This window comes from Protopterus annectens, chromosome 8.part0 (assembly GCF_019279795.1).
Source record: "Protopterus annectens isolate FY-2018-M chromosome 8.part0, PAN1.0, whole genome shotgun sequence".
NCBI classification, from domain to species: Eukaryota; Metazoa; Chordata; order Ceratodontiformes; family Protopteridae; genus Protopterus; species Protopterus annectens.
In genome coordinates this window covers 606,671,494-606,694,448 of record NC_056741.1, presented here as the reverse complement: position 1 = coordinate 606,694,448, position 22,955 = coordinate 606,671,494, and the positions used below count along the sequence as shown (strand labels likewise).

At 42.0% G+C, this 22,955-nt stretch overlaps 1 protein-coding gene across 1 annotated transcript in view; it reads left to right on the top strand.

Annotated features, from left to right (window-relative positions):
* The window catches only part of FAM3A (FAM3 metabolism regulating signaling molecule A), a 1,301,271-nt gene extending 1,281,582 nt beyond the window's left edge, over positions 1-19,689 (top strand). Inside the window, exon 10 of the mRNA XM_044080097.1 lies at positions 18,219-19,689. Within this exon, the coding sequence (XP_043936032.1) occupies positions 18,219-18,311 (93 nt within the window). The 3' untranslated portion in view covers positions 18,312-19,689. The remainder of the gene's footprint in view (positions 1-18,218) is intronic.
* Positions 19,690-22,955: the final 3,266 nt, after the last annotated feature.

Here is a 22,955-nt window from a genome sequence, read left to right as displayed (position 1 = left end):
GTGTTCACAAAGTGTCTTGCTCTGATTGTAGCTCATTGCAGGCTACAGGGTATCCACATTTTTCCATATTTAAACGTGGTTGTCTTTGCATAGTCTTTCTCAAGTTGTCAAGAATCTCTGTCTTTGGTGAGAAATCTCTTCACAAACTGTGATTCCAAGAGAACATTCAAAAGTCTTTCTCGGCTCTCTCACATAGCATTGTGTTCCCGGGATGTCAGCTAGACACTTCAGTTCAGTTCAAAGAGCTTTTCTTCCACAGGAAAAAAAAAAGATCTTTATTTAGATCTATTTCTAAGGTTTTCACTCAGATTTCAGTCAACGAGAGGGAATACCTCCGAATTTTTTGTCTCATGGCATCTGTGATTCTCACGTTACCCCTGGCAAGGCTCCAAGTGAGAAAAATGCAGTGGTATTTGAAATCTCTTTGGTCCCAGCATTAACACCCCTTATCTTTTCAGGTCCCAGTGCTGCGGTTTGTCAGAAGAAAAATCTTTTCGTTGAGACAACGGGTATCCTTAAATGCAGGTCTCCCCTTCACCCTCTCTGCTCCAAAGCAGACATCACAGATGCTTCGACCTTTACTTCAGTAGCAGTTTTATGAGGGATAAAAGTGCAGGGTGTGGGAAACCAAGGACAGATGTAAGCACATAAATATCAAGGAAATGCTTGCCCTAATCAAGGCACTTAACTCTGTGAACCATCTTTGGTCTCTGGGACCTCTTCAAGTGGTTACGGACAATACCACAGTCACATGATACATCAGCAAGCTAGGGGGAACTAGGTCGTACACCCTTTGCAGGCTATCCATGTTAGCTTGGAATATAGCTTCACAGCAGTGTTACTCTACAGGTTTCTTACATTCCATCAGAGCAAATTATGTGGCAGACGAGCTAAGCAGGACCAGGGCAGATTCTCATGAATGGAAACTAGATTGGGGATCTTCCAAGATTATAGCCATGTGTGGGAAATTCCTCAAGTAGACCTCTTTGCCTCCTCTCTGAACAGCCAGTGGCAAAATTCTGTTGCAAGATTCCATGCAAGAAGGCCTAAAAGAAGTTACCTTTTCTTTTCTTTGGACAGGAATGTTCCTTGTATGCCTTTCCACTAATATTGAGGGTACTTCTGCAGATTTAGGAGGATCAGCAAAGATCATTGTGGTGACTCCCTTTTAGCCCAGGCAAGTGTGGTTCTCCTTTCTTTTGGAAACGGCCTGGGGCAGTTACCACAAATGTCCTCTCAGACTTGGATCTACTCGCATAAGACCGGGGATGTTTGATATACCCCAACATCAGTCATCTTCAATTGAATGCCTGGATGATAGGGTCTTAATTCCTTTTAGGCACCTGTTTTCTGAGGACTTGCAGCAGGTACTAATGGAGGCCAGAAAGCCTTCTAGTAGAAAATCATACATTGGCAAATGGAAAAGGTTTATCTAGTTGATGTCATCAGTGTAACCAGCACTCCCATTCAGGGCTAGTTGTTCTCTAGTTTTACAATATTTGTGCAACTTACTATACTATGGTCTTTCTTATTACTGTATTGAGGTTCAATTATCAACCATTTTAGCATGTCTGCCCATGGATCCTCCTCTTTCAGTGCAGTCTCGTGTCAAAATGTTTCACATGAGGCCTTCTAGGAAACAAATGACCCCTGCTTGGGATCTTAATTTTGTGTTAGATAAGCTTGACACTTATTCCATTAAAACCAGCTAATTTGGCTGACTTAAGGGTCTTAACATAGAAAACAGTTTTACTGATTGCTGTGACCTCTGCAAGAAGGGTATCTGAGTCGCAAGCTCTTATGGTAAGTCAGCCCTATCTCATTTCTTACACAACAGCATTTCTTTTATGAGAACTAATCTTGTATTTATGCTTAAAAGTGGGATCCGAGTTTACTTTAAGCTAAACTATCCATCTCGGTTTTCTTTTCTGAACCTAAAAATGAGAGAGAAAAGATGCTCCATACCTTGGATGTCCACAGCCAACTCTGGTACTATCTTGACAGAAGTAAATCTTTCAGATCTTCGGATCAATTGTTAATTTCTTGCAAAGGTAAGAAGAAAGGACAACCTTTGTCAAAACAGTCTATTTCTAAATGGTTGTCTGTGTTTATTACCTTTTGTTATACTCACCATAATAAATCTTTTTAAGGCAGGGTCAAGGCCCTGGTGGGCCTTGGCTTCATGTTTGGCTTTTTGGAAAGAATTGGATTCTAGAGATTCTAGAAGCTGCTACTTGATCCTCTGTACATATTTTTACAAAACACTATAAGCTCAATTCCTTCTCTAGGTCCATAGCAAGCTTTGCTAGGACCATTGTGTAGGAGCTCCTAGACTCTCCTTCAACTTCCGAAGTATAGTTAGCTGAGGTAATCATCTAGTCATACATTTAAAGCTACTGCAGCAGTAATCAATATGAAGAACATAGTGTAGTTGTGTAAAGTTGCATAAATTAAATGTACCATAACAGTAAATGTTTGAATGATCACTGCTGCACTAGATGCTATCTCCCTCTATCCTCCAAGGTGGACATACAATTTTTGTTGTTCCTAGCTTTGTCCTTTCAGGGCACAGCCTTCCTGTCTCTTCTGGCAGAAAAGCTCTGAAGGGCTTCACAGTCAAGCTTGTTTTTAGTCAGCTCAGCTTGACAGTTTGGGCACATGGAAGGTGCTCTGAAGCTTGGCAGCTGACCGACTGTTATATCCTTGGCAGGATATAACCCATATAGCCAAGGCTACTGCAGCAGTGATCTTTCAAACACCTAATGTTATGGCAAGTTCAACTTCGTAATTGTGCTTTTTTCAGTATACTGACTGTCATTACATTGATCTTTGTTTGTGAACGTAGTGACAGGTGGTGTAATAAATATAGTATGCAGAATGCATGAATGCAGTTGTGCACTATGTTTGAGTAGCCCTTCCAACCTTATCAGTACAGGGGGGGTATATTCAGGTCTTTCCATTGCTGAATACATGACTGTTTGTGTCATCCATTAAGCAGTTAGATCATGGATGGCTATGACCTTGATTCTTTTAAAGTGCTTTAGTATCACAATAAACTTGGCGAAGACATTTCCGTATGTACTGAATATTCAAAAAATTTACTTATTTATTTATTGTTTTTTTTAAACAAGGATAGCTTTAGTCGAAGCATGGGGCTTTCTCCCATGGAACTGTTCCTTTTAGTGATGGCAGTAGTGTATCTACTTCTGATGGAGCACAAAACCCACAGTAGTCTTAATTTTGCATGTATTTCACCCTCTGGCAGCATCCTTAGTAACTGATTCTGGTAAGTTGTCATGCAAAACAGTTGCATTTGTGAAACTGATCTTGCTGACAGTAGATGCCACAGGAATGTCACTAATGAACCAGATACCAAGAGGCTGCAAGAAAGTGTTATGAGGATGGCTTCCCCTTTGTCATTTGCAAATAGGCCTAGCCTCCCAGTCAGCAGACCAGAAACAGGTAATCATTGCCCAGTGCTTCCTGAAAGATTTTTGGAGCTACTTTGCTATACCATAATATACAGGGCTTTAGTCCTACTAGGTAAGTCTTTATACATAAATCAGATGATACCATAGTAAAATATTTTTGGACTGTATAGCCACCCTTAGGTGTCAGCCAATGGAGGAAACAAGGTCCTTTTCTTTTGCACCTCTGATGTTTTTAAAATGAAAGTTGTGGTAAGTGCTGTTCAAGTTAGGCATAGATTTCATAAGTAAATTATTCACTTATTGTCACAAATAGTCAAACTCTGAACCTTCTTTCAATGTGTCTGCCTGCCTGTCTGTTATTGGAATACAAAGGAGTGGTATATTTTTGTTTTCCTTTCTAATGCCACTTCCCAAAGTGTTTGTTTCCTTACATTCAGTACCTGAAACAACTGCATTATTTCATGTCACTGGAAGAATGTCACTAAAAAGCCAGAAAAGATAAGGCAACATTTTGTTTTCCCTCTCTTTTGGACCATACAGGGCTGATTTCATCTACTGTGGTCTAGTAGTACAGATTTCATCCAGATACCCATTAATCTGAAAATCTGATGTCCTTTTCATTCTTTCTCAACACATGGGTTGGATCTGATCGGCCACATACTGCAGACTTCTGATTCAGCTCTTGAGCTCCTCTCTCTACCCATAAGTCCATCCTGATTACCTCAGACCTCATTTGCCTTCATTCTAAACAGATGCAGGTTCCTATTTCAAGCTGTAATAGTGGTTTTGTGAGTTAATTTATCCATCTTTGACTTTTAAAATAATCTAAAACTTTTGCTACCTCCCTCTTAGCATTTTCACTGTTCTTAGGAGTTTTAACTAACTTTTCTGATACTATTTTTTTCTCTTTTCTCTTTATACTGTTCTGCTCAATAGTAAATTTTGTTGCCATTGCTGGTATTTCTTTTCCTCTGCCTACCCTTTTAACCATCAGGTTAACTCTGTGATCTACCATAGCTGGTAGTTAGTTATTTTCTTGCCTTTTGCTTACAAAAAAAACTTCCTTCTGGTTTTCATTGCTATTTTTCTTCGACACCTTCTTTCTTATTAGCCATGTTGGATAAACAAACCAGATTCAAGAAATGCATTTCTTGTGGGCGTAAAATTGCTAATTCAGATACCCACAAGGTGTGTGTGTACTGCCTTGGAGCCGGGCACTCGGACACTTCATGTTCATTATGCTCTACCTTTAATCCAAGGGCCTTGGCAGATAGAAAAAAACAAATTGATTTTGAAGGGCTTACTTCCAGCTGCATCTTCTTCTGGGGCTCAAACCCCTGCCAGAATGAGTCAGCCTTGTTGGAGTATAAGAAACCCTCCCCATCAAAGTCTCCAAGGTCTTCATTGGAGCCACCATCTAAGACCAGGAAAACTTCGGATCCAACATTACCAGATCCAAAGGCTTTGGCTCCCATCATTATCTCAATATCTTCTTCCACTACACTGTCTAATCCTAGGTCCTTGGATCCAAAGCCACCTACTTCTCACAGGAGTCTTACTCCAGAATTTACTATAAAACCCATATTGCCTACCCTGCCTTCTCCATTGTTTGACTCCAAAGAAATACTCCAGGCCACCATCCAGATCTTCCTGTAGGTCCTCCAGAAATTTGTCGGAATCAGATGTGGATAGAATGATGCGAAAATTTCTCAGAGCTCAGATCCAGATGAGGGTCTTACAAGCTCCATCCCCTGTTGTAGATGTGAGTCTTCCTACGGTGTACTAGACTAATCTCCTTCCCTGTGATCCAGTAGTTTCAGAGTACCAGGATCCGAAATCCCCATACCATGTCAGAGCTGAGGAAAGTCTCCTGTTTGACTCCGACTAGTTCTGCTGCAATTCCCTCAGATCAAAATGGGTCCAAGATCCGAAGTGTCAGTGTCCAATCCAGTGATCTGGGTTTGGCTCCAATTTTGTTGCATCCATCCCTTCCCCTTGGAGCCTTGGCCCTGAACAGTTTGGATCTGGTTCCATCCTAGGAAGTGTGGATTTGAGGATAGCTGATGCCTACCTTCGTCAGGAGTTAGAGCTTCTCCAGGTCTGTCAGCTTTTCAGGTGGTGGAAAGGACTTTTTCCATTCCAGAGAACTACCTTCTCATGAGCTCTGAGTCGATCAGACCTACTCCACAGGTGCAGCCAGTTCCAACAAGCATCCAGTCTGTCCCAATACAGGAACTTACCCCCTCTTCTGACACCTCCCCTGAACATCCCAAAGAGGAGGTACATAGGAAGAGAACATACAAAAGGGAGGCACATAGACTCCTTGACGGAGTCTGTCACTGAGGATACCGATTTTGATGAAGGAGAAGGGTCCACCAGATTGCCAGCAGATGACATCTCCTTTGGAGACATCCTAGAGATCCTTAGATAAAAAGTTGACTGGTGGTCTGAAATTCTCTGTCTGGAAGAGTCAAGATTTTTGGAGGCTTTTGGTTTTGGTCCATCTACATCTTGGGTTACCACCACTCCTACATCCCCCACCCCACCACCCTGGCAGATGAACTCATTGACCTAGTTTCACTCCAGGCTTGGAAGGAGCCAGATACTGTTGAACCCATTCCATACTGTTGAACCCATTCCAGAGAGACCTAATAAATATTTAGTCCCTCCAAAACAGAGACCCCACTAGAGTAAAGGAGTCCTAGTTGATGGTATGGTGGTGGTGGTGGCAGCCAACAAGAAAGAGCTAGTAAAACATAGCTCTGCTGCTAATCCCCCAAATAGGGAGTCTAGAGTGTTGGACAGATTCAGAAAGCAAGTCCTTGCCTTTGCAACCTTTGCCTTGAGGTCAGTAAATTACCTGGCACATTTTACTAAACTTCAGAGAGATTTGACCAAAGAGCTTTCAAATACTCTTGAGTCCATGTCTGCAGAGGATTTCAAAAGAACATCCTCGCAACTGGCCACTCTCTTATCCATATCAAATGCTTCAATGAGATTGATCTGTCACACAGCCAAAGGTACCTACGTGCAGCTGGATCAGACATTGCCATAAGGACGCATACCTGGATGTGGCTATACGACTTCCCAGAGCCTTTTAAGACATCCTTTATCAATGCCATGTTCGATGGCACTTCCTTGTTTGGGCCATCAGGAAAAAGAGATGCTTACCTGCAGTGAACAAGATGGAAAGACTCTGTCTGCCGTGGGAATGAAGTTTTCTACCCCCAAACGAACCTTCTCTAAGAGTCAGAGATGCAGTAAGAAGATTCGGTTCTGAAAATCTCAGGGACCTTTCCAAGACCCGCGTGGTGATAATTCCTCCAGAGGCAGTGGAGGAAATTTTAATGGAAGATGTCACCCTAGAGGGAGAGGAGGCCCACAGAATCAGGGTTTCAGGGATTCTTTTCCAGACAGCCCTTCCAGCACTCCTGAAGTGCTGTCCAACTCTGGAGGCAGTCAGGGGACAATTGTCCTTGCACCCAGATGCGTGAGCGAATATAACAAAAGATTTAGGAGTTCTAAGAATAACATCCGGAGGTTATTGCATTTTTTCCTACTTCCTTCCTCCAAAAAAAAAAAGGTTTGCGATGTTCCACCCAGTCAAAGGAAAGCAGCGGCACAAGAAATCCAAAAGCTGCCAGAAAAAAAGAGAGTCCCACCCACCAAGTAGGATTTGGAACTTATTCACACTTCTTTGTAGTGGCCATAAATATAGCTGCTCTCGGACCCATTTTAGATCTAAGCAATTTGAATCACTATGTGAACAATTAAAGTTCCAAATGTCCTGGTACAGTCCATACTACCCTTTCTTCACAAGGATGATTAGATGTGCTTGATAGATTTTCAGGACGCATACTATCATATCAGAATAGACAGACGCTCACTAAAGTTACGCTTTCAGCTGGGAGCCACTCTTTACCAGTTCAGAGCACTACCCTTTGGACTCACCAGAACCCCTAGGGTGTTTACCAAATGTATGGCAGTGGTGGCAGCTCACTTGAGACTACAAGGATTCCAGGTATTTCCATACTTAGATGACTGGCTTCTCACCACCCCCTCCAAATCAAACTTACTGCCACTCTAGAGCCTGGAGTTCATTGGTGTACTCCTGGATATGACAACACAGGTAGCATCGTTACCTCCTCATCTCATTTCCACTATCAGAAATCAGGTTCATCATCATCTTTCCCTACCTTGTCCTCCAGCAAGATCAGTGCTTCAAGCACTAGGTTCCATGGCAGCAGCCATTGTATTACTTCCTTTGGCACGTTTCTTTGTGCATGTTCTCCAGTAGACTGTAGCTGTTCAGTGGTCCATTCTGCATCAATCCCTATCTTTTTCAGTCAAGCTTACTCCAAACAACACATCCAGTGGTGGATCCAATTGGAAATAGTCATCTGGGCTGACCATTTGTTCTACCACCCTCAATGGCCACAGTGATCACGGACACTTCTCAACTGCAGTAGGGGGTATGTTACTTGGGAAGAATGGTCCAAGGCATGTGGTCCTCCCAAGAGACCAATCTGCATATCAATGTTCTAGAGATGAGAGCAGTCCTACTTACACTGCAGGCATTTCAAGATGCTCTTCCTGTAGGCACTATTGTAGTTCAGACCAACAACATCAACAAACAAGGAGGAACTCGATCTTATCCCCCCTGCAGAGCGACCATGACAGTGTGGGAATGGGCAATCTCATCAGCCTGCTTTCGAATTGCAACGCACATTCTGGGGAAAACTAATGTACTAGCAAACTAAGCAAGTCCATCTTGATGCCTCAAGTGGTCACTCATTCTGTGGCAGAAATGATCTTCTATCATTGGAGCCAGACTTGCTGTGACCTCTTTGTGACTACAGTGCAGCAGGTACTTTGCTCTTATCCCCCTTTAGGGGGAGTCACCAAGAGTTGCTGTAGTCCATGCTTGGCCCTCAGGTCTCCTTTGTGCTTATCCCCCTCTTCCTTTGATTCTCAAATTTCTGCAGAAAGCACGTCTGCTGAAGAACTTAGTAATCCTCATTGCCCCTTTCTAGCCTCAGCAAGTGTTCCCCTTCCTACACTCTCACCTTCATTATCCTCCATGGATACTGGAGCCAACTCCGGATCTAATTTCTCTCACCCATCAGGGATCTAACATCCCAACATACAGGCCCTCAAACTAACTGCATGGTTAGGCATCCCAGGCGCTCTTCCTGTGTACGTACCATTATTTTGGCTTCTCAAAAAGAATCTACCAAAATAGTGTACAACAGCAAGTGGAAAGGATTCTCTGTTTGGGCTTTGAATAATGAGCTTGACCCTTTCTCTATTCCATTTTCTGTGTTTCTTCAGTTTTTAGCAACTGTTTTTAAAGAAGGAGCAAGTTTCTCTATGGTTAAACTTCAACTGGCAGCAATTTCTAATTTTCACACGGGATAGAAATTGTTGGCTTCATCCAAATTATGCAAGGCTTTTCTGAATGGCATTGTTCTAAGACCGCCAGTAAAAGATCCCTAACGTTCTTGGGATCTAACAGTTGTACTACAAGGTCTAACTCAAAAACCTTTTGAACCTCCAGCTAAAAATGATCTAAAATTAATTTCATGGAAAACAGTCCTTTTTAATAGCCATTACTTCTGCAAAGAGAATATCTGAACTCCAGGCTCTTTCTTCTAAAACCCCTTACATCATTTTTCACAAATATAGGGATGTTCTTCATTCCACATTGCTGCAGTCCTAACTATTGGGTAGTCCGCTGTCCAGTCGGGGTCAGGGCGCATTAGACTGACGCCAGTACGTCAGGGTACTAATGCGCATGACCGACGTCATATCCTCAGTCTTTTTTGCCGCATGGTCCGATGCAGAAGCAATTTTGAGAGTGCAGGTTGGCGTTCTGAAAGTTTCTGAAGCCAGAGTTTCAGACCGAGTCAAAGTTGTACTCGCTAAGTACCCGTTGGGAATATTTTTTTTTTCTTGCCTCAGTATTTAACAAAAAGTGAATAACTGTATTTCTTGTGGGAAACAGATACCTCATAGGGACTACCATACTTTGTGTATACCTTGTTTAGGGCCTGAGCACGACGTTGTTGGATGCCGCTCTTGTGCTAGATTTAACAAACGACTATTAAGAGAAGGTTAGACTGTGCCAGGTTAGTGTTTGGGAAGCGTTGTAATTATAAAATGCCATCGGATGCTCAAGGACAAAACAGCAAAGCATAGAGTGGAGGAACCGACAGTCCCAGACGTCGGTTCTTTAGAGGGCTCAGTGGAGCCGGAGGTTTTGCCAGGTGTTTCTTTGGAGTCTCAGGAGAGACTTTATTGTTACAGGATGTATCCTCTCAGGAAGTAGGCCAGGCTGAGGGGGCTTCTCAGGTGGCTGTTCTTCCCTCTCTTCCTAAGGTGGTCAGAGCCTCCCCTTCTGTTGGTTTCTCCTAGTACTTCAGGGTCTTTGCCTAAGAAACATATGCTTAAAATGGCAGAGGATTTGATTACTATGATAAGGGGTTCTATGCCCCCTCCTGATAAGAGGCCTAGGGTGGAATCTGAGTTTGAGAGTTTTGAGCAATGCTCGAGGCTTCTGAGTCTTTGATGACTTGCAGGAGTACCTCCTTATTCTGATTCTGATGTGGATGATTCTACTCCTTCAGCTTCCCTCCTGAGGATTTTTCATTTTCAGAGACTCTGCATTCCATGAGGGAGCATTTTAAATGGGAAGGTCAAGATTTCTCTGATTCCAGGAAAAGGCTTAGGAATTCTTGTTTTTACCCCAGCACAGGCCTTTAGCTATACCTCCTGTTTTGAATGTGGTGGAAGATGTTTTGCAGAGGCTTCCCTGAATCCGATTCTTTGCCTCCTGCCCCAGTTAAACCGGATAGGTATTATAGGGTGCCTGAAGCTCATAAGTATCTTTTAAGAGTCCTAGGGCAGACCCGAAACTGTCTCTCAGGGGCCTAAAGGTGTGAAGGCCTCAGTTGTTAAAAATCCTGTCCCTCCTGATAAAGAGGCAAGGGCTTTGGATAGATGGGGAAAGAAAGTGTATACTTCTTCCACTTTAGCCATGAGGGCGTTGAATTGTCAGTTTCACATGTTAAAATATCAGAATTATCTTCTTTCACAGTTGAAATCTAAGGTGGATGCGGAAGGTATCGAGTGTAAAGAGTTGCAGGATTTAGTTCATGTGTCTGAACAAGTGGGTAACATTCCTTGCAATGTGGTTTTGATGCTGTGCAGGCCTCCTCCAGGGTGGCTGCCACTGGTTCTGTTCTTCTGGTTGAGAGATCAGAACTTAGCTGAGCATGTTAAGACAAGGATTTTGGATGCTCCTTTACAGTCTGATGTGTTGTTTGGTTTGTGGAAGCAGTTTTAAAGAAGATGGAGGACAAGGCTAAGTCTATGCAAACTGTTAAGGATTTTTGCAGGTGCAGCCTCGTTTAGTAGAAATTGGCCTGCTAAGGGATGGACTTATCCTGCTTATGATTCCCAGTCTAGGGTAGGTCTAGACGTGGTAGGGGCAGAGCTCAAGGTGCTTTTAGGCCTAGGACAGGGAGTTCACCTGCTCAGACTTCTGGCGAGGGCAGGGGTCAGTCCTTTCGTAAGCAGACCCAATGACCTGCCTTTTCAGCTGCCAGTACCTTGCACCTCTAGGAGGAAGACTGTCTCTTTTCAAAGAAAATTGGGATTTAATTACCCAAGACAAATGGGTTCTGGATATCATTCACCACGGTTACAGGTTTTATTTCCATACCTCCTTTCAAAGGCATGCCAGACATTCCTCCTCTACAAAGACAAGAGGCTCACAAGCAAATTTCTCAGTTACTCCAAATAGGGGCCATTCAGCCGGTTCCTGTGCCAGAAAGGGGCCTAGGATTTTATTCTCGCCTGTTCCTAGTGAACACGTGGAGACCAATTTTGATTTATCTCCCCTCAACACTTATCTGGACATTCCCAAGTTCAAAATGTTGACGTTACAACAGCTTTTACCTCTGCTGGGCAAGGATCACTGGATGGTAACTTTAGATCTCAAGGAAGCTTACCTTCATGTGCCTATAAGACTAAGTTGCAGAAAGTATCTGCGGAGCTGGAAATTCTCATTATCAGTTCTCTGCATTGCCCTTTGGCTTATCTACTGCAGTATTCACAAAGGTTCTGGCTCCAGTGATAGCTTACTTCAGGCTAAAAGGAATTCAAATCTATCCTTACTTGACCGGTTGCCTGCTTCTGGCTCAAGAAAAGGAGGCCCTTCTACAGCGTTTGAAATATGTCATAGCAGTGCTAAGATGCCTAGGGTATTCTGTGAGCGAAATAAAGTCCAGTCTAGTACCCTCTCAAGACATGTGCTTTCTGGGTGTGAGACTGAATACAGCAGCCCAGATGGCCTTTTAACCCCGGACAAACAAAAGAATCTTTCCAGTTACTTCCATCAACTATCTCTTGGGCCCGGGCTGACTGCAAGGACAGTCCTTCAAGCCTTAGGGTTCATGGCATCTTGTATTCTGGTGCTTCCCAATGCCAAACTGCATATGAGGAAGCTACAATGGTATCTCAAAATGTATGGACACAGCACTGCCAGGATTTGGACACTGTCATTCAAATAATACCTTGCATTCAAAAGGAATTTTTGTGGTGGGCTCAGGAATGTCACCTAAACAAGGGACTCTCTGTGCCCCGGCCAGAGGCACGTCAAATTCTAACGACAGATGCCTCAGACATTGCTTGGGGAGCTCATCTAAATGGAAAGTGGATACAAGACAAGTGGCCTGCCAGACTACAGCATCTACATATCAACATGAAGGAGATGTTAGCAGTCCAGTTTGCATTAATGGCTTTCAAGGAGTTACTTCTTCCAGGGCAGGTGTTGATTCTAACAGACAACACAACTGTCATGTGGTACATCAACAAACAAGGGGAACACATTCTTACCCATTGTGCAGGCAAGCAATGATTTTATGGGAGACTGCGCTAAGCTTGCAACTAACTCTTCAGGCAAGGTTTCTGCCGGAGCACAGAACTCCTAGCAGATGTGTTAAGCAGACAAATCATGGATCCCGAAACTGGATCTTCATGTATTTCAAAAGTTGACAGTGTCCTGGGAACTCCAGACATAGATCTGTTCGCTTCTCCACTAAACCACCAGCTGCCAAAGTTTTGCACCAAGGGTTTCATCACACAGCTTGGAAAGTGGATGCTCTTTCTTTCAGTTGGAAAAATCTTCATGTGTATTTCCACCTCTGCCTCTTCTTCCAAAGGTGCTTCTAAAGATCAGACAAGACAAGCCAAGGATGATTTTAATAGCTCCAGATTGGCCTCGGCAGCATTGGTACCCATTACTGAGGAGTCTGGTAATGAAGCCTCCATGGCCTTTACCCTTGATTCCACATCTGTTGTCTCAGACAATGTCAAGCTTCACTCTCTTCATCTAACAGCCTGGCATATTCTGTTTTGAAAACAGCAGGTCTCAACTTCCTCAACAAGTTTTAAATGTGATTATGGAAGCCAGAAGACCTAGTACAAGGAAAGTAAAAATGGAAGAGATTTTTATTTTGGTCTGCAGCAAGAATTTGGTGATTTCTAATTTGAGTGTGGCTCTTCAATACCTTACTGAGTTATTGGACAAAGGTTTGTCTTTCTCTTCCATTAAGATTCATGCTGCAGCAATTTCAGCTCACTATGATTGTGACCCACCATTGTTTTCACATCCTTTGTTCAAGCAATTTCTTAGAGGGCAAAGAATATAAGACCCCCACGTGAGCTCCTACTCCTGCTTGGGATCTCAATTTTGTGTTGGAGAAACTTACTCAGCTACTGCTGAACTGAAATACTTGTCATGGAAGACTGCTTTTTGTTGGCCATTACTTCTGCAAGAAGGGTTTCTGAGTTACAGGGTTGAGCCTTTTTTGATTTTCATAAGGATAGGGTATCATTACGTACTAATCCTTCCTTTATGCCTAAAGTGGTTTCTAGTGTGGCTTTAAACCAAACTATTCATTTGCCTACGCCCAAAATAAAGGGAAAAGATTTTGCACACTTTAGATGTACAGGCAATTGGTTATTATTTGAGCAGGACTAAGGATTTTAGGCAGTCTCAGCAGTTGTTTGTTTCTTTTGCTTTGAGTTCTCAGGGCAAGCCTGTGTCAAAACAAACTATTTCTAGGTGGATTGGATTTTGCATTGCATTTTGTTATTCCCATCATGCGAAGGAGATTCCAGCTGGGATTAGGCCTCATTGCTACTTGGAGTTCAGTGCATACTTTCTCTAAGCATTACCACCTTCCTCTACTCTAAGTCTAGGGCTGTTTTGCCACAGCTATTTTGCAAGGCATGTTATCAGCTCCTGCTTCCTTATGATTTGCCAGCCTCCCTTACCTCTGCTTTGGGATTCTACCCATAGGACTGCACAAATGCAATGTGAAGAAAATAGTACAGTTTTTGTACTACCATAAATGTAGATGTTCGAGATCCACATTGTTGCAGTCCAATTTACTCCCTCTCCTTCCTTTCCCTCTGTGTTTACGGGTGGTTGTGAAGGTGAGGTTATATTCTGCTAATTTTGTATATTTTGTATATATATATATATATTTTGTGCAGATATGTTGGGAGTTTTGGTTTTGGCCTTATCTTTTTCAGGTCTTCTGACATCTGGGGCAAGAAAAGACTGATGATCGCCGGTCACGGCGATTAGTACCCTGACGCCTGACGCCAGTCTCTCGGTCGCCTGGCACGGACGCCATCATTTACTCTTTGGTACGACCCGACTGGACAGCGGACTACCCAATAGTTAGGACTGCAGCAATGTGGATCCTCGAACATCTACATTTATGGTAGGTACAAAACTGTACTTTACTTTGCAGACAAATCCTTCTATTCTGCCCAAAGTGGTTTCTGAAAATAACATTAATCAGTCCATTCATTTACCAATCTTCTTTCCAAATTTTTAAAATGAGGGAGAGTGCATGTTTCATGTCCTTGATGTACACATTCGGTTACATTTTTATCTTTGTAAGACTGAACCAATTAGAAAATCAGATCAACGTTTTGTCTCTCTTTCACCAAAAAGACTGTGTTGTCCAGTCTCTAAAGTCACACTACCCAAATGGATTATAGACTGCATTTCTTGGATTTATTCTCAACAAGGTATGACCTTACCTAAACCTCCTAAGGCTCGTTCAACCATATCCATGGCTGAATCATCAGCTTTTGGTCAAGAACATCTACTGATATTTGTACTGCAGCCACAAGGCCCAATGCTCATATCCTTGTTACTCATTACAAATTGGATATTATCTCTAGAAACAGAGCCGTCTTTGCTTTGATTTGGTGGTAGTCCCAAATATCCTTCCATGAGGGCCACCCAAGATCAACGTAGCTGGGGGACTCTGTCCCATGGGTTGAAGAAGAATGAAAAAGACAACATCAGATTTAAGTTATGTACTCACCATAACTAGGCATCTGTGTTGTCTATTTTCATTCTTCCTAATGTCCCTCCCATCTATTTTTTTCTGGAGCGACTTATCGGATTGTATTTGGAACCTACAGTTCTGGGTCTGAACCCTTCCTTTCTCTATCAGCTATACCTGTCTCTGTTTAGCTATAGGTTATAATGGCAACAAACTCGATCTGAGGTAATTGGGATTGACTATTGCATTATAGGTAGAGGGAGGAGTTCAAGAGCTGGATCTGAAGTTTGTAGTATGTGGCCAAGTCGAATCCATGGATCGGATTCGAACCCATGGGTTGAAGAAGAATGAAAATGGACCACACAGATGGCTAATTATGGTGAGTACATAACTTTTAATTTATATCTCTAGCCCAGGGGAAATTGTTACACCACAGCTTGAAACCAGTGCACTTCCATATATGGTTGGTACATAACCAATTATAGGCCAGGTGTCAGAGCTGCTAGAATGAATAATTGAAGTATCGGAAGCAAAACTCCTAATAGCAAAAAAAAAAAAAAAACATACTTGGCAGGATGATAGAGGTTTGTTTACTTCTACTCATTTGAATTTGTATTGGTGCCATTTCTGATATCAGTATGATCTGGAATAAGTTACTTCTTCCAAGAGTAGAACCTGTTTAAAGTAGCTATATTAGGAAAACCTTAATAGAGTTACTCCACTTGAGAATATTTCACATTTGCAGGCCCTTTCATCCACGAAGACATCTGTCATTTTGCATAAAAACAGAGTCAACCTGAAAAAATCCTTGGTATAGGTTAAAAGTGGTCTCCATTACTAATGTTCATAGGTGCGTACTAGGCTAATGGCCCTGGAGCCTTTACAAGCCTAGCCCATAAAAGTGCCCTGGCATCATGCCACCCGATGTTAGTTCCCAGTGCCTCTATCAAGTAGAGCCACTGGAATGATCCTCTGGATGAACATTCTATTACCCATCCACTCATCAAGATTTCCCTTGAAGAGGGATAGCCAGATACTCTGCTTGACATTTATGGGAAGTCTATTCCAGAGCATGGGCAATCTGTGGGTGAGAAACCTGTCTCTCCAGCATGTTCTATTGATTCTGGTAATGAGGTTGAGGTCTCTGGAGCGTATGGTGTGGAGGGATTAGATTTCTTTAGATGTAGCATTTCTAAAAGAGCTGGGTCAGACATGGCTTTGTAATTCAAGCAGAGATCACCTCTAAGTAAGTGATATGAGACAGAGAATAGCTGGAGTCGTTTGAGTCTGTTCATGTAGGACATGTGTTTAATGCCTGGGATCTTCTTCTGTGGCCTCTTCAGCTGTTGCAGATGTCCAGTGTGGTAGATGCCAAATGGGGCATTATATTCAATGATTGGTCTAATGACGGAAGAGTAGAGAGAGAGATGATGACCTCTCTCTTCCTGGATGCAAACCCTTGGATATGAGATGTCCCACATAGGACTTTCTGACCACAGTGGCAATGTCGTGATCGAAGGAGCGGTTGCTGTCAACCTGCATCCCCAGATCTCTTATAACGCCTTCAGTGTTCACTGGGCTCCCATCAATGTGGTAATTAGTGGGAATTGAGTTTTTACCAAAGGGGATAACAACACATTTTTTTTGGCGTTAAGCTTAAGGCCATGTTTCAATGCCAGTCATTGGTCTCAGTGAGGCCTTTCTGTAGGATGTCTGCATCACTTAGGGAGTTAATAATAGCTCCCAGCTTGCAGTCATCTGCGAACTTGGTCAGCCAGAGTCCCTTTGTGTTGGCTTGGATGTCTGAGAAATCGATGCCAAACAGGAGAGGACCCAGGACCAATCCCTGTGTGACTCCACTTGCGATTGGTTGGCAGTCTGACATGGAGTCCGCTACTTTCACACTGTGTGTTCTATCTGTGAGTCAATTTGCAACCCACCTAGTGATACAGGTGTTGACGCCTAGTTTGGTGAGTATCAATAATTCCTGAGTGAGGAATGGTATCAAAGGCCTTGGCCAGATCGAGGTAGGCTGTATGCACTGCCGTACCTTCATCCACAGCCCTGGTGACCGACTCTAAAGAAGTCAGCCAGGTTGAGCAAGCATGATCTCCCTTTCACAAAGCCAAATTGCGTGAGGTCTAGAGTTTGGAGATTTCCTGTGTCTTTGTTAATCAGGTCCATGGTAATGCGCTCCATAGCTTTACATGTCAGACTCGTCAGGTTAATGGGGCAATAATTCCCAGGGTCTATAGTCGCTTCCCCTTTATGGAGAGGGATGACTGTAGCAGTGCGCCATTCGGTAGGGACAAAGCCTGAGGTGAGGCTGTGACTGAAAAGGGCATACAGATGTGGTGCCAGTTTGCTTTGTAGTTCATGTAGAACACAACCCAGGGATATTTTCAGGTTCCATGGAAGCTGTATTCTTGGCCTTGGACAATACAGCTTTAACCTGTGCTGCAGTAATGCTTGGTGCCTGGCATTCTTCCGGTGTTATGATTGTGATGTAAATCTGTTTTTTTTTGTTTTTTTTTTTTGTTTTTTTTAATCCTGTCTCCAGTGAACATCAAGGAAAGACTACTTAAACATCCATAATCACCTTAGTCATTTTTTCTATCAATCAGTGAATTAAAATGTATTTATTAGGCACAATTCATTCTCAAGGCAGAATACAAAAAGGAATGTAGTATATTAATAGAGAAAAAATACAGAAGGCAAAATGATTAATAAAAATATTAAAAGAGCTAATCCAACATAACATGCAGTTAGTACAAGTCTTCCAGTAATGGTTTTGAATAAGTGAACTATTGGAGGGAATTGCGATTGTGTCATACCTGAGTTACATTCCTCAATCAAAAGGGGCACAAGCCAATTCTCATCACACAGTAGAGGTGAGAAGCACAAGACCGGAAAGAACAGAATACATAGAGATGCTTCTTGCTTTATAACAGTAATGGAAGGTTAATGAAATTAAGTGATGGTGCTTGGGGAAGACAGAAGTTTGATATTGGATGCTAGCTAGCATTTGTGACAAGGTAAGAATGCCTTTTTACATCTGTAGCAAGAAGAACTCCAGAAGCTCAAGTCATCTGCAGTGAGTAACCTACCTCATTTAACGCTCCCCCTTTGTACGCTCTTGTCTCACCATCATTTTCAGTAATCCACTTATCAAAATTTGACTGGTTTTAATACAGGTTCTGTCAGTTGCATGTACACTGTAGAATAACAACCATCTTTATTGATGTTTCCACATAACAGCTTTAAAGCAGTTTGAAGCATTTCATTGTTGCATAAACACTGCCACTTTACTGTACATAAGTTTTACCATGGATTACCAATGGGCTTGTTTGAATGGTCTCTTATGCAAGCACTCTGTGCTCTAGCTGAAGTTATCTATTTGTTGTTTTTATTCCAGCATGTTAAGAATAATAAGCATACCAACAAGTACGAGGGCTGGCCAGAGGCATTGGAAATGGAGGGTTGCATTCCACAGAGGACATCAGAGTGAGTCTGTCAATGTGAAAAAAAAAACGGTGCTACTTTTTTTTCCCCCTCAGACTATCCTAGGTAAATGGAAGACTTTGTGGATAAAGATGGATCCTGCCAAATTTATTTAGTCGCTTAAGATGTCAACTGTCACTTTTTCTAAAAATTCAGCAATCCAGATCCCCGGGCAAGCAGTGATATCTTACCCATTTTGGTACTGTTTACTGAACATGCTTCTAGTCTGTTGTTGATCTTAGATCTGCAATGTAATCAGATGACTATCTAGGTCTTGAAAGAACAGATAAGAGGGGCACTTTCAGCACAGATAAATGTCATTCATTGCTAATACACAGGCTTGGCTGCACATTCCTTCAGAGAATGGTTGTTTAATAAGAATATTCAGGGAAACATGGATGTATATATGCCTTAAGAAAGGTTAATTGATGTAGTTTTTCAGCTCTCATTCAAGTTATTTTAGATATGTTTTGAAAGATAAGATCACTGGCTTTTGTAACCAACTAATTTGTTGCATTTCAGTTCTAGTGTGGTGGTTTGGTGAGGAGAGTATAGTATTTCTGCATTTTGCTATCTTTTTGTAAGCTCCTCATCTACCATTGCTTGTTCATTTCTTTCCTCTTGTGTCCAGTGTTGTCTTTAGCATTTTGTGTGCGTGTGTGTGTGTGTATTTTAACATGATTGCACTAATTGAGAGTTCATTTTTTTACCTATTTTTTTAACGTCTGACCTAGTTATCCTCGCATAGAAAAATATAACTGTAGATTACATATTGCAATATGCGTTTTATATATTAATTCTGAAAACACTTTAGCCATCATAACTAAAAATTGCTGGATTTTGAATTTTGTGTGAAGCAGAGTTGGAGTATATGCTCTTAAAGAAAGATAATCGTTGCATTGTCCTCTCCATACAAAATGTCCTCTTTCTCAAGGGATCTGCCTTGTTTATAGTGCCAAATATGTCCTAAGTCTTTTATGGGGAAAATGAGCTGCTTGCTTTTTCGATCTACACAAACTGCTGTTTGGGGATTGTGGCATCATATTAAATGTACAGCACAAAGCGCTGTTTGTGTTATGGGTAGCAACATTCCAGTGATCATAGATGATCTTAAAAGAAATGTGGTGCTTAGTCGCATGTTGTGCATCTGCTGCAAGATATGAAACCTCATGAAAGGACAATGTCTCTGGAAAACTCTTCAATGAAGATTTAATTTCAGAGAAAACACTATGAAGGAGAAAAAAGCCTGACTCTTATCTGGAAAACATCTATACAAACACTGTAAAAATCATCAGTGTCCAAAAAGAAGTTATGTTCTGAATGATAGACTGTAACTGCATTGAAAAGAACTGTGTATATGAACAATAAAATATTTTTTTCCAGCCTTTGTTTTGTATTCAGATATTTAATTAGACTGTAGAGCTTCTTCACAATTCAAACATTTGAAACTGTAGTGGTTTGTATTGCACAAAGAAAGAATTTTGGCTAAGCTTTTGATTTATTTCTTTAGTAGCACATGGAGTATAAAGAGGAGAAACATTGCCATTTGCATCATAATTTTCCTTACTTGAATTCCTTCAGCAGCTCATATCCTAACTTCAGGTAAGTGGTGAGCTGTTATTCATAAACAGTAATTTTCCCCAGGGTTATGTTTGTAAAGATGTCATTAACCTCAGAGGTTTATTTTACAAGCATAGTAGATTGAGGATCATGAGTCATAATCAGATGTACATAATTATTTAAAAATACCGGCTTTCACGCATTTGTTCTACTTGCACGGAATAATCTTTGCGATACCTTCCTCCTAGCTTTCTTTGCGTTTTCCTTCCACTCACTGTTCTTGGTTTCATTTGCAGCTTTTTACTGTAGCCACCAAGTTGCCTCATTCGCAACTCTTGCTGTGCAGAATATGGTAATTGTTTTAACTGTAATAATTCAGATTTGTTTTCTGCTTTTTATTTAGTGATCCATTATTGCTGCATGTACCTAAAGCATCTTACTTTGAGGAGAGTAGTTTCATGTTAACTTGGGTTGGACTAAGATGGACACACTTAGATTGCATGCTAAATATATTCATTAACAGCACTTGTTTTGTTTTTAAATAATGATGTCTCATCTCTCCTTGCTAGCAGTCTTTGGTTGTGGCACTAGATACCCATTAGTGTTAAATACTAGATATTTTCCTTTTGAATTAAGAGGGCTCATCACACTGTCCCTGCTGCAAATGTCTGCTAGCTTTTGGTGGATGCACATCACATTGTCAAAGTTTCTATTTAAACAGTTAGCTACCTTTCAGTGTATTATCATGACTTTCTTCCTTTGGATGGCAGAAGTGACCCAAATGCACTTCTGAGTTTAACTGCATCTTGACCATAATCATGCCACTTAGTCTTAGCGGATTTCATTATTTCATTTTCAGCCAGCCTAGCCATTAATGAATGTACCAGACACTCATCATTCTAAACAGTGTAAGGAGGTGGAACCTGTCCATAATCCTTGGAATCTTCATTGTTGGTCTTTCTGTGAAGGTCTTCCCTTTCAAACTGCTTGTAATTTCAGATGTTCTTATAGATGACTGTTGCAGTAGTAATGACTACTGGAACCTCTGCCACAGACGTAGGCCAACTTTCGGAATGTAGCACCCTCTCCACTTCAGGCCAAACATATGTATGCCCTTTAGGGACAAAAGTACATTCCCTATTGTAAAGTTGATGCCTGCATGCTACATCTTTGGAGTTTTGCTGTAGTACATAACATATTAACCATTGGTATACCATCTTTTGTCTGGCATCATATTTGGTCTACTCCAGATCTCAGTACACATTAGTACCCCATTAAGAGTATATTTTTGCCTTTTGTTTCTTTAGTACTGTACTATACTAAATTGCAGTGTCAAATGGGGAGTGGGACCATGCAATCAGTCATGTGTAAGGGGCGTGCTTATTCCTTAGAAAAAAAGCAGGTGTGCGTGTGGAAGGCAAATTCCCTATAAAGATTTTCACAGCTATTGTGTACTTTGCTTGGGACTGGAATATGACATTGAAAACTGTAGTGTTTGCTGGGGCACCCAAAACACATAAAACAAGGGAATATTCCTGTCAAAACTTCTTAGACAGGGATAGGCTCAAGGCCTTGACCTGTACCACACCAGAGTCTAATAGGTTTTCCCTAACTTCAGATGTGTCACTGAAAAAGTTTATAAAGAAGCAACTTAAGAGGATGGTCAGAGACTCTGGAGATACAAATTAGGAATCTGGCATCAGTACTTAGTTCAAGGGTGTAGGTTCCAGTCAAGTGTTTTTGCAGCCACAAACCCATGCACCTTAGTTACCTGATTCTCCCTTGGAGACCTCCATATCTATAGAGGAAGGCATATTCCATGCTGAAGGCCCTCAGTTGGAACTCATACTGGATATCAAACGTGATACCACTTCAGAGAGCTCTGTTGTTGAAGCCCGTGTTATTTCTGGAGGATAATCTCCTTAAGATTTTGGTTAAGGAAGACCTCCCTGTTTGAGAAGTGGAGATCTAGGACTCGCATTCCTGCCAAGAGGTTCCAAAAGTCCAAGCAGAGGGCATCTGCATTACAAAGTTCCCTGCAGTTGCCTGGACCTCAAGTAACTGGTGTATCCTCACCCAACTAGGCTTCCCCAGAAATTGATGTCTCTCACTCAAGAGTTAGAGTTCCTGCATGCCCTGCAGAACTTGCAGTGTGGTGCAGATCAAGCTTCAGTGTCTGGAGCCCTTTGGTTAAAACAAATTTAGAAACCTCCCTAGCAAGATTCAACCTCTTCAGAGACAGAGAGAAAAATTGGGTTATGCATCTTAGATGTATCCATCATTAGGATGTGACAGAGAAACTGATGTCACCATGTCCTCTGCTCTTCCCATGTAGGAAATCTCATTTGACCATACCATTTACAGAATGAAAGACCACTTAAAATGGGAAGCAAATAAGTATGAGTTGCTCAGAAATGGCACTTTGATTTCCTGGGTTTGCATGACCCTAAACCAGCAACAATTTCTAAGTTCTTGTGAGCTTTAGAGGAGGCCTTATTGTCCATCTCCAAGGCACCTGACACCCAGCCCCTGCCTCTAAATAATTGATAGGTTTTAGTTTTACAGAGTCCTTCTGTGGTGGATTCAACATGATGTCTGTGGATCCAGAGCAGGGGGTCCAAATGGGTCTAGTGCCGGTGGGATAAAACCCCGATTATAGCTCAGGTGACCAAAGTTCAATTAGTGTCTCAGGTGGTTATGGCAGTGGCATGAAGGACTGGACAGGTCCATCCAGGAAGGGGGTTGGGGACAGCCACATACATTCTGCTACTGTCCTTCGAAGAAGAGGCAGTGATGCAAAGGGGCAGGCTGGGGGCAGGCATTAAGCTCAATAAACCACCAGTGAGTGTTGGCCTTTATTGTGAATACACAGAAACATGCTTTTGCAAGGGAATGGCATTGTGGTATATATTGTGATGCAGTTTTTTTAGTTCCCCCTCATAAGGGGGTGGGGTTAAACCATTCAAATGCTCTGATTGCTGTAATGTTGGTGAGAACACAAAACTTCTTGGCCATATGAATGACATCCCGTCACCTTTACAGTTCTTGTCTCATCTCCACGTGGAATCCCTGAAGCAGAGGATTGAATGGA